The following is a 13,346-nucleotide window of genomic DNA, read 5'->3' as shown; positions in this document are numbered from 1 at the left end:
CGTGCTTTGCACGCTCACCATCTATGTTCAGATCGCAGATGCCAAGGACAACGGGCGAAAGGCGAGTAATCGGCGCCTTACAAACCGATTCCAACTTGACAACTTGACAGGGATGATACCCGACACAAACAGAGCTTGGCCGCAAGCTCCGAAATGGCAGCCCCATTAGCGGTCTAGGGTGCGTTGGGCTAATTACTCAACCATCCGAAATTTTATAAATTACTGAAACCTCAGAAAATAATAATCCGGATCGATATAATACAACGACTTTTGGCTTGAAATCACGGATAAAGATTTGCTGCTGGAATGTAAAGACACTTTGGAGACCGGGTCGACTAGAAGAGCTTGCGACCTTTATGCCTAAATATAACATCGATATCATGGGAGTAAGCGAGGCGAGATGGAATGGATTTGGAGAAATAAAAAGCGACCATAATACTACATTCATATATTCAGGTAACCCTTCCGAAGGGGATAGACATGAAAAAGGGGTTGGGTTTTTACTCTCTGAAAAGGCAAGAAGATGTCTTCTGGACTGGAAACCAGTTTCAGAAAGGATAATTACTGTGCGTTTTAGAACTAGAGCACGGAATTTGTCTATAGTCCAAGTATACGCGCCTACAGAGACTTCAAGAGCAGAGGATAAAGAAATATTTTATGACCAACTAAAAAATACAGTGAACAAAATAAAACGGCAGGACATCGTTATGGTTATTGGAGATCTTAATGCTAAGGTTGGTGATAGTAATTTTGGTAGAGAAGCGTATATGGGAAAACACGGAGTAGGACACCAAAACGATAATGGTATAAGATTTGCGGACTTCTGCTCAGAAAACGAACTTGTTATTGGCGGCACCTTGTTCCCTCATAAAACCATCCACAAGACTACATGGAATCATCCCGACGGAATCACAAAAAACCAAATTGATCACATTGCTTTAAGCCGCAAATGGAGAAGATCCCTACTGGATGTTCGAGTTAAAAGAGGTGCTGATATTGATAGCGACCACATGCTCTTAATGGCTGAACTCCGACTCAAACTTGCGGCGCACAAGACAATAAGTGAAAAAACTACACCTCTTTATAATATCTCCAAATTGGAACATCCAGAAACCTCTGATGCATACACCCATGAGCTGAAAAATAAATACAATAGTCTGGATGTTAATGATCTTGATGTTAACGGGAACTGGGAGGCAATTAAGAGCGCCTTTCAGGTGGTTGGGGAATCAGTACTGGGCTTCCGCCGACGTGACACAAAGCCTTGGATGTCAAAGAATACTTGGGAGCTAATTGAACAGAGGCGTAAAACAAAGGAAACCCTGATACAGCTATCAAAAAACTCACCCACATACGAAGAGCAAAATTTACGCTATTCATTACTACGGAAAAGCTTGAAGCGCAGCGTTCGACGGGACAGAAGAAATAACACGAACTTAATAGCCGATCAAGCGCAAAAGGCTGCAGCTGCCAAGAATATGGCCGGTATCTATAAAGCTACAAAAACTCTGCTCAACCAATCGGGGCATCGGTCCAATGCTAAACCCCTTAAGGATGAAAATGGCGATCTTCTTACAACATCTGAACAACAGCTTAAGAGATGGTTCACCCATTTTCGCGATCTCTTGGAAACAGGCAATCCAGAGGGTTCTGACATAATTCCTTTGCAGTCTCACCACCCAAAGCTCTCTAATTTTAACGTAGAACATCCAAATTGCATAGAAATCAAGCAAGCTATAGACTCACTGAAGTGCCGTAAGGCTCCTGGCAAGGACAGAATAACTGCTGAGATGTTAAGAGTGGATAGCACCTTCACCGCAAAAATGCTCTTCCCCTTACTTAAACAAATATGGGAAACGGAGACAGCACCCGATGATTGGAAGGAGGGTATACTAATAAAAGTTCCCAAAAAAGGGGATAGAAGCAATTGTAATAACTGGCGAGGGATAACATTACTCTCCATTGTGTCGAAGGTGCTAACTAAAATAATCTTAAACCGCCTTTCATTCGCCTTTGAAGCGACTTTGAGAGAAAACCAAGCTGGATTCAGAAAGGGCAGGTCATGTGTGGATCATATCAGTACGCTACGAATAATAGCCGAACAATGTACAGAATGGCAATCTGATGTCTTTTATATGTTTGTTGACTTCGAAAAAGCCTTCGATACAATAAGATGGTCCGCACTTTGGAAATCCCTTGAGAATAGAGGTTTGCCTACCAAAATCATAAATATCATTCGGTCTTTCTACACCAACAGCTCTTGCAGAGTTCTTCATAATGGCCAGCTTTCCAATCCCATCAAGCTTAATTCTGGAGTCAGACAAGGATGTCTTTTGTCGCCAATTATGTTCATTGTTCTTCTTGACGATGTACTGTGCGAAGCTACAGCGCACCGAACGGGTATTCCATGGGGTAACGGCAGTCAACTCCTAGATCTTGACTACGCAGATGATATTTGCTTAGTATCAAATAGCATAGAACACCTTAATATAAATGCATGCGCACTTCAATCTGCAGCAGCAAAAGTCGGATTGAGAATCAACACCCAAAAAACTGTTGTCATGAAAACTGCATTGACAAATGAACAGCTGCAAATAACATTAAATGGAAAATCAATTCGAGAAGTACCTACATTTTGCTATCTAGGAAGTATTCTGAGCCCTAACGGTGGTGCAGAGGTTGATATTGAAAATAGAATACAGAAAGCAAAAGCTGCCTTTGCACAGTTATCTCCGATTTGGAAATCAAGTCGCTTATCCCGTCAGCTTAAATTGCGAATCTTCGAGAGCAATGTGAAGTCGATACTGCTATATGGTTGTGAGACTTGGAAAGTAACACAAGCTATCTCCAACAGACTCCAGGTATGCCTGAACAAATGCTTAAGAAGTATATTACGAATTTTTTGGCCTGATACAATTTCCAATGAAGAACTCTGGAAAATAACCAACCAGCAACCTATAGACCAACAAATCTGCTACAGGAAGTGGGGGTGGATAGGACACTGCCTTAGGAGGCCGGATCAAAATATAGCAAAAACAGCTTTAGACTGGACGCCCCTGAACGGTCGTAGAAGAAAAGGTCGTCCCCCTGCATCGTGGAAGAGATCTGTGGTTGCTGAACTAAATAAAACCGGCCTGTCGTGGCAAGAAGTCAAAGCAAAAGCCCAAAATCGACGTGACTGGAAAAAGTTTACTGAGGCCCTATGCTCCACGAGGAGTTAAAGGAACAATCATCAATCATCATGTAATATATACGATGGTATACACAAATTATTATCATTCGAACCTGCAATCCTAACTTCAAGACTCAATAAAACAAAAATTATAATTATTTCTTATTATTCTTATCATCAGAACCCTTTAGTTTCTGTGATCTGTGATCAGAACCAAATAATTACATGATAATAATTAATAACCTTTTAAGTAATCCATCCTACTAATCTATACTTCTATACTAATATTATAAAGAGGAAAGGTTTGTATGTATGTATGTATGGTTTTCACGCATAAACTACTATACCGATTTTGATGAAATTTGGCACAGACAATCTTTAGACCCTGAGAAAGAACATAGGCTACCTTTTATTGCGAAATATGTACCACGGGCGAAGCCGGGGCGGACCGCTAGTAATATAATAAATGCGAAAGTTTGTGAGGATGTGTGTGTGTTTGTTACTCATTCACGCAAATACTACTGAACCGATTACAATGAAATTTAGCACACATATAGACCGTAACTTGGATTAACACATAGGATAGGTTTTATCCCGGTAATCCCACGGGAACGGGAACTATGCGGGTTTTCCTATGAAAACGCGGGCGAAGCCGCGGGCGGAAATCTAGTGAATAATATAAATAAGAAAACATAAACATTAAGGTCTATACATATCGCTGCAGTGCTGATACATGTAAATATGGCCCTTATGCGTCGCAACGACAATAATTGATGACGTCACAGCGCAGTAGTTTACTACGCAAACATAGTTTTTCAGTTAATTATTGTAAAAATTATCAAAATTAAATAATTTTTTTGTAATTGATAGAGCAAATCGGGAGCAATTTTTTTGGAAAAAAATTTTTTATGAAAAGTGAATATTTTTCATTCTATAGGGAAATCAAGTTTTCAGTATTTGGATTTTTTTTTAAATTAATTATAAATAAACTAATAATTATAGAAGTGGAGCAATTACAGATTCTGATGGAGCATTTAAGGAGCAATTTTTTGAGATATTAATAATAATAAAAAAAAAACTTTCCGCGCTAACTTCCTTCCGGTGTACTTAGGTACCTACATAATTATAATGATTGTATTTTATCCTTTTAAGTTCTAGCACGTTTACCTTCTTCATTCTTATTAAGAAAAAAAAGACGTGTGGCACTCGGGGACTGCCGCGGTAAAGCTATTGCATAGTATGCCTTCAAGCCACACCTCCGCCCGTCGGAGTGGGGAGCGTGAGGATTTTCGTTACGAAATTTCTCGATTCGGTCCCCGCGCTCAAGGCCCGCGATAGAAGCTATGCAATAGCTTAAAAAGAAACAATCAACAAACATACTTTTTCATTACACTTCATCACATTTAAAGGCAACGCAATAAATTGTAACTCAATAAAAAAATGCAGACGTAATGCAAAAGAATTTCCAAGAATGTTGGTCAGACAGGAAACTAAAGGGACATCGATATGAGAAACTTTAAAATTATGCGCCGAGTCTTTCCAACTTATTTATTTGATTAACCCGGTAGGGATTCTCTTCCAGCAAATGCTAAACTATGTAAAAACTATATTTTGTAACTTACGTCCATGGGCGTAGCCGCGGTGGGGCAGGGTGGGGCACTTGCCCCACTCTAGCTTTAACCTGGAAGGTAGGTAGATACCTAACCAAATCTAAAAATTGAAGTAAGTACCTACTAACTCTTTTGACTGACTAACACCTAACAAGTGTCATACGCCCAGCGACCAAACGGCTGAAGATTTTTGGATCTATTTCGTGGTGTGGTAGGTGAACAATAAGGTGTTTTGAATAAGAATAATTCGAATAACGAATTACACACGAAAAAAGAAAATAGCTGAGGTTTCTATGTTACATGAACTGTAAGAAAAATGAGTATAGTACCCCAATTAGTTACCCCACTAACTTATCCAATTTCACTTTTGTTGTTTTACACGTTCTACAACTCACTGATACTTTTTACTTTACATTTATTCACCATCGCAAATGCCTTCGCAAATGCCTTCGCGAATGCCTTCGCAAATGCCTTCGCGATAAAAATAATTAATAAAAAAAATGTATACGATTGTCGACCATGGCTGTAAGCCATTTCTTCAATAGCAAAGTTAAAAAATAACCACACCAATCGATGAGACAAACAATTTACGTACCACATCCTGACAACCGAAATAGCTAAACTAAAATGATTCATCCGCCTCACCAATCTATTTTTACCTTCAATTATCATTCTTTTGTTTCAGATCTCGAAATAGTATGGCGCCAGAATATTTCACCAATACGTAGGGGAGTGTCTCACGATGTAAATAAATGTGGGTAGACGGGAAAATGTCGAACAGACACAGATGTGTGAGTGGGGTTCCGTTGTTCTTGTTGATACGGACTTTGGTGTGTGTGCGTGTGGTGTGGGGGTACCATGAACAGAAGTTCGCTATGGAGCCGCAAGATCAGGTTAGTGTTCACTGTTTTATTATTTTATTAAAGTATATTTACATACTATATTTTTATACTGAGTTATATTTGCGACTAGCTTCCGCCCGCGACTCCGTCCGCGCGGAAAAATGAAGATTTATTTTTTTCTACGTAATTTTCCGGGATAAAAAGTATCCTATTTTATGCCCAGGATAATAAGGTATAATTATACCAAGTTTCATCGAAATCGAACCGTTAGTTTTCACGTGATGCCTGAACATACAGACAGACAGACAGACAGACAGACAGACAGACAAAAATTTTTTTAATGACATATTTGGGTTTGGTATCGATCCAGTAACACCCCCTGCTATTTATTTTTTCAATATTTTCAATGTACAGAATTGACCCTTCTACAGATTTATTATATGTATAGATTTTGTAGCAAAGAGAGAGGAGGTGACGTTATTATAATATGGTATTATGTTCATTTTTAGTATTTATTTAAAGAGCGATATGTTATCATACTACTTTCACGTGTACGTAAGTATCTTAGACGTGTTTAGGTGTTGATTTATTCAATTGCTTATTAAATAAACACTAGAATATCCTATTTACATAGAAAACATGTTTTCTATATTAGCAGATAGGTATTGCAATTTATAAGAAGATGTTTGAAATTATAACTTATTACATAAACACTAGTATATCTTATTTACATAATATAAAACATGGTTGTTCACTTTATTAGCAGATATTGTGATTTATTTGTAACAAGATATTAAATGTAATAAGCTTTGACACCATAATTGAAACTAGAGGTATTATTACTACATAGCATCACATCGCTCCGCTTTCACTGTACCCAAAATTATATATTATATAGTATTGCATAGCTTCGCTTTCAATGTACCCAAAGTGGAGTATAATTTCATATTCCTTTATATTCCCGGAACGAATAACTTGAGAACTAGCCGAGGGATTGTAGATATAATGAAGTTTGCAGACAGACGAGACAGATTTAATAAGTTCGGTATAGTTTTGTCATGTCTGTTTTTTATTTGTTTTTACAACGATATAAAATTGACATTGTATAAAATCCTTGAAACAATGTTATAATCGCATTTTTAGCTTTGAATGGTTGTTCCTCTTTCACGCAAAAACAGCTGATCAGATTTGTATGAAAATTTGTTCAAAGATAGATTATAGTCTGTCACCTGCGTTCCACTTCACGAATATCCAAAAGTATTCCAAAAATCTAATTGGTAGGTATACATACCTACATATTGTCACTACACTACAAAGTACGAGCAAAACAAAGTTGTTTTCCGCCATCTGTGTGTCTGTATGTTTAGATCTTTAAAAATGCACATCGGATTTTGATGCTTTTTTTTAGACAGAGTAATTCTAGAAAAAGGTTTTAGTATAGGGAGTAAAGGTATCATTTAATAGGTTTTAGACAAAGCGGACAAAACCGTGGGCGGTAAGCTAGTAAGTAAAATATTCTTATCTCATATAAAGAACTAAAAAACGATATAAATGCACCAACTTCTAATAAATAATCTAACATCAATTAATTAACTATAAACGACCTTCACAACTGCATTGAAAAACACTTAAACATATCCCCAATTACATAAATATATCTAATACGAATCAAAAAACACGATTAAAATCGAAACCAGAATTAAAAATTTAAATAAGTTCGCTTCCGTGAAATGCTTGATTTTATCATAAAAATGAATGCTTTACCCGTCGATACTTGAGTCAATTTATGTTAATTATTATCTATTTATTAATTAAATAAATGAACGAACTTGACACTTCTCACAATTATTATACCGGTTTTGTTAGATAAAGGATACGGTTTAACTGCTTTTATAGAATTTATAATTTAAAATGACTACCTATTTCTCTTAGCGAAGAAATATGCATCTTATAGGTAGTAAATATGATAATTGAATAAAGCAATTGAACTCTTAGTTTTTGAAGTGAAACTTCTGAGTAAAATTTAATGGTCGCGTCATGGCAACATCGTCACGTCGTGGAGTAAGACGACGATTTTGGTATCTTTGAATTTTGCCAAAGTTTTCACACACGCTCTTTTTAATATTAATTAGTCGTTTATTAAAGCAACGATATTATGTTAAATCATTTTTGTTTCATTTTCACGCCATTTACAATGGCAGTATCCTTCCTCCCAACTAATATTATAAATGCGAAAGTTTGTTGGGTTGGATGGATGTTTGTAACTCTTTCACGCAAATACTACTGAACCGATCGTAATGAAATTTGGTATGTATGTAGCTGAAGACCCAGAATAAGACATAGACTGTTTTTATCCCGTAAATCCAAGAAGAAATCTAGGAAATATGCTATTTTTATAAAAATAGCCTATTTCTTATTCTGGGTCTTAGGAACGGGAACTATGCGGGTTTTCCTTTGAAAACGCTGCCGAAGCCGCAGGCGGAAATCTAGTTTGTGGTAGTAAAATTGTATCTAATACCTTACTAACTATTTATATATACGAGCAAAATAAAGAAAGAAAGACTGGTAATGGAATCCTGGACATTTTATCCCTACTCAATATATTTAAAACTGGACACAGCTATTTATTCCCACGTATCTTATCTAAACGCTTAATACAAGATCAGACCGGGTTATCTCTTCAATTAATCCGACATTTTATTAATTTTACCGTTTTCTTATATACTTAATGAGCATTTATTAAGATGTCACGTAATTATCGATACTCCATTTCGATTTATAAGATGTTTTAAACTATATTCTGTGTAATAAATTGAAGAAAAAAGTGTTTATTTATATTAATTACTATTTATTACTAGCTTCCACCCGCAGCTTCGCCCGCTTTGTCTAAAACCTAATAAATTATATCTTAAATCTTGCTCGATAATCACTGTATCTATTAAAAAAAACCGCATCAAAATCCGTTGCGTAGTTTTAAAGATTTAAGCATACATAGGGAAAAAGAAAGCGACTTTGTTTTATATTTTGTAGTGATTGTAAAATTTAACTAAATATCATACATTTAATCAAAGTATCATTTCTCTAATCCTATATTTTATCAACAGACGGCAGTAATAGGGTCCCGGGTGACCCTTCCATGCAGGGTCGAGAACAAGGCTGGTCAACTGCAGTGGACGAAAGACGACTTCGGTCTTGGATTACATAGAGATCTCAGTGGATACGACCGGTATAAGATGATCGGGAGTGATGAAGAAGGTTGGTTTTATAATTATTATATGAGTATGAGTTAGAAAGATTTAAGATGAATATAGAATTGATGTGTTTGTATGCACATAAATATGTGTTTGTAATTTGTGGATACCTACACAAATTAAATTTAAATGATTAGGTATTAGGTAAATTTAAATGATAAGGTTGTTCTACTCAAATCAAATGTTTGATGTAGGTAGGTAAGTATATTTGGTAGTGTTAAAATAATAATTTATTTGTACTGGAATTGGTGTAACAAAACAGTGTTTTATTGTTTAAAACTTGGTTTAGGAATATCTTCCAATCTTAATATTAATTTTATGTTAAGTAGGTATTTCTTTCCTTTGGTGTATACAATAAAGCTGTCATTCATTCATTCATTCACTAATTTCTTAAAATTTAACAATTGACATACTTTTTCATATTTGTAATATTAGTACATAACTCTTATTCAATAATGAATTCATATTACTATGGCTTAATTGGTCTAATCGATATGATTCATTATAATTCAACTACCCTTGAATTATTACTACGGACATAATTATTTCGTCAATTTATATTTCTATTATGCTGTACATTTGTTACAGATAAAATTCATTGCCGGTCAAAACTAATTTTGTCTACAATAACATCAGTCAAAAAACGTTTTAAAAACCGACGCGTACGCGTATTAGGTCGTTTTCCCACTGAAATACAATGTATATTATAGTTTTACTGCGACTTGCTTGCATGTTAATTATGTACCTATCGTTAAATTTCAACTGAATCATTTGATATTTTTTTAATGATTAAACTGTTTATGTTAAAATATATAGTAAACGTTCTTAGTTCTAAACGTTAACAACACGTTTTACTGCAAAAATAATTTAAAATCGTTTTTGACCGACTCCTTTGTCAAAAACGTTTTTGACTGGTTTCAGCAGTTTCAGGTTTTGACCGGCAATGAGTGACTGTAACATAGTGTCTATTGTTCGTTTCATACCTCCAATATTAGTTTCATTAATAATCATTTTACAAAACGTATAATTCGTTTTGTGATTTAAACAGTGGTTTATTGTTTATTCTGTTTTGATTGTAAAATTGAGAGAGATTTAAAAATAATCACGAAAATCGGTTTACTCTAATAGAACCACTCGGGAAGACCACCTTCCAAATAAAAAGAAGAATCTTCAAAACGGTTCACCCATTCGAAAGTATGGGGTAACAAACACAAAAAAAAATCTGTCGAATTGAGATGTCCTCTTTTTTTGAAGTAGGATAAAAAATACATTCGTATATCCATTTTTTCATTATGCAAGCGTTTTTTTAAACTCAAAATAACTTGAAAATAATGAAAATTTCGTTCAGTAATTGTCTACTTAGAATTTCCTCCACTTGCGCATCTTATTTATAATTAGATATAGTGTTTCAGAACTAAATTCCTCCCTGAGGACTTAGTGCAAGTAATATTAATGCTCTTAATGTGCAACACGTGGTACGTGGTCTAGTGTGTCATAAACTTTAGCATATATAATATTATAACGGATATTTAAGAAGATAAATTATTTAAGACTAAGGATAGTATTACGAAAATTGGACATGCGTAGTTTTTCTAATCTATGAATTTTGCTTTTGCTTTTGTGAAACGGAGAATTTTAATTATTCATTCATATTAATTACTAGCGGTCCGCCCCGGCTCCTCCCGTTGTAAATATTTCGCAATAAAAGGTAGCCTATGTTTTTTCTCAGGGTCTAAAGATTGTCTGTTCAAAATTTCATCAAAATCGGTCCAGTAGTTTGTGCGTGAAAACCATTCTACATAATTACAAACCTTTCCTCTTTATAATATTAGTATAGACTTGTGAAGATGAATTTATTATTGTCTTTTAAGCTTCATCAAAGTACCTACACGGTATCGATGTAGGTATATTATGTTTTTAAAATACACATTTTAGACCTTAAATCATACTTCTGTTATTTTTTAAATAAATATTTATAATTGTTTGTTTCCCAGGGGACTATTCCCTGGATATTCGAGATGTGACGCTAGAAGACGATGCCAAATACCAGTGCCAAGTCAGCTCAGGATCTAGAGGTAAGATATTTTATACAATAGTTCTATAAATAAATACCTTACTATATAACTTTATGGATGGTTTAAATAAGAAAAAAATACCACAAATAAAATACTTAAAGAATATTGATGTTGTTAATCAAATTATGTACTTTCCATCACATTTCTATAGTACCTCTAATATTGTTAATTTGCTTCATTTTTTAATTTAATTAGTCCTTAAAAGTTACATTACCTATGAACTTAAGTTTATCAAAACGTACCTTGCGCACTATCATAAAGATCTGTAACATTTTTAAAAAGACTTATATTATTGACAAAACTTTATATCAAAAAATATTACAGAATAAATCCTCTATCCACTTACAAAAACTTATAACCACATGAATACAAAACTAAACGTATTGTTATGTCCATTGTGGAACTATATAATCGCTTCTCGAAAGTTCTGGTTAATTCGGTCTCACGGTTGAGTAGTAATTGAGGTACAATTATGTTGTACAAACAGTGTTGTATTGATTTGAGGACGCGGTTATGGTACGAGCGGGAGCGCGAGCGGTAGCGATAGCCTAAATTTATGAGTAAGAGAGCTTTTCCACGTGTAGCGAGGAATGCGTTTTGCGAACCAATCATATCGCTTTACTTAGTTTGAAGTATGAAGCGTTTAATTATTGGTGGAAATGCACCCTAATAGCTATTTAGCAAAATGTTTGGCTTTGAAACATTATCGAATACCTACTTTATGGCTTTGGTTGGGAGCGTGAGCGAAAGCGAAAGCGGTATACTTGGTATTATAATTACTAAATTACTTATTATCGTTTTATTCACGAAACAAGTTATTTATCCAAAATATATTCTGCATTAGTTTTCCCCATTAATTTACCTATCAAAGAAAACATTAAAAAGAATGTCGTATGATGTCGATAAACAATATTTCTCGCTATCACGTCTATGACCACACCCTGTAGCATATGAGTATTTTAACAAGCCGGATTCTAGATGGGTGTATAATAATCGTATCTCTCAAATGCACTTAATAATGGGTATATTATGTTGTTTCAATTTTATCACTGCACGTACAGGAACATACGAATATTATTTGTGAAATTATATGGTTTAATATATAGAAAATAGTTTGGACAATGGAAAGCCTAGTGTTAAAATATAACATGGTAGTAGTTGTTACTTGAGAATATAAATATTATTTGCTACATATTAATGTTTTTATACCTAGGTTAAAGAATTGATTTGTGTCTACAACATTATTTTGAGCAATTGAATTCATTTCCTTGAAGTGAGCGTTATAAATATCTGTTAAATATGACAAACATAGATAATTATATTTAGACACTAATAAGAAACTGTGTGTTATAAATAACACATATTTTTGTTGACTAGATACTTAAAACCTTTTATAATTCTTCTAAGATACGATGCTATTTTTGCATCGAACGTTTATTCAATAATACTTAAAAGATTAAGCAGATCATATTGAATGAATCCATGCAAAAACTAAAGATAAATATTTTAAAATATACGTTTTCATAATGATCTATCTAATAACGCAGGCCATTAAGTATATTATGTTTATCTGTTGCAATACGGTAGGAGTTTCTAATTCAACACACACCAGGGCCGAATTCACTTTTATTATATTTAGGACCTTACTGTTTTAACAATATAAAATTTATCCAAAATACTAAAATTGTTATTTTTATTTAATCGGTTTAAAAATTAAAAAATTAAACACTTAAACCTTCCTCGATAACCAATATAGGTGCAGTAGTTTTTGAGTTCATCGCGAACACACAGACGACAGAATAGATTAGTAATTGATATAATTTGCTTCACTCTGAGTGTATAGATTTGATACAGGCTCAATGATATTAGTTTATTACTTATATCTTACCTTACTACTTATTATACCTTACTAATATATTATATCTGTCAAGTTACGAAAAAGAAATCACCAATACAATATTTACACACAGAATACTGTAGTACTGCAAAACCCATTTCCCTTTGCAATACTCATTCCAAAGGGAATTGAAATAGGAAGGAATAAAAGCAGTCTCATTCATCTAATGCTGTATACACATCAAACCTGTGAAAGCCGAATGACATTTACCGTCGCTTCGCCCATTCGATCCAAATATAACGGGAAATTCTTAATTACCCCGCCTGAATACGGCCCTGAAAAATATTATAAAAGTACCATTGTTTTTCTTGTTAAGCCAAGCTCGAAAATTCTGTTTGCTTTTAATAAATTGAAAATCTGTACGTTTCTTTTCTTATTTTTCATTTTGGTTCGAGTCGTGTGGTTTTATTAATATAGTTGATATGTTATTTGTAGTGTCTGATTTTATGGTTCTTTCTCATATTATAAAATAATGTATTGCATGAAATGGATTGGCGAG

At 34.3% G+C, this 13,346-nt stretch overlaps 1 protein-coding gene across 2 annotated transcripts in view; it reads left to right on the top strand.

Moving 5' to 3' along the window:
• LOC123703826 (irregular chiasm C-roughest protein-like) overlaps nt 1-13,346 on the top strand; it is a 99,297-nt gene that overhangs the window by 45,869 nt on the left and 40,082 nt on the right. For both annotated transcript variants that reach the window (XM_045651989.1, XM_045651990.1), the window contains exons 2-4: nt 5,468-5,675; nt 8,729-8,879; nt 10,870-10,950. In XM_045651989.1, the coding sequence (XP_045507945.1) occupies nt 5,535-5,675; nt 8,729-8,879; nt 10,870-10,950 (373 nt within the window). In that variant the 5' untranslated portion in view covers nt 5,468-5,534. The remainder of the gene's footprint in view (nt 1-5,467; nt 5,676-8,728; nt 8,880-10,869; nt 10,951-13,346) is intronic.

Source organism: Colias croceus, chromosome 27 (assembly GCF_905220415.1).
Source record: "Colias croceus chromosome 27, ilColCroc2.1".
NCBI lineage: Eukaryota > Metazoa > Arthropoda > Insecta > Lepidoptera > Pieridae > Colias > Colias croceus.
Note: the sequence above shows the minus strand (reverse complement) of the source record. Positions and strands in the feature narration are given on the sequence as shown.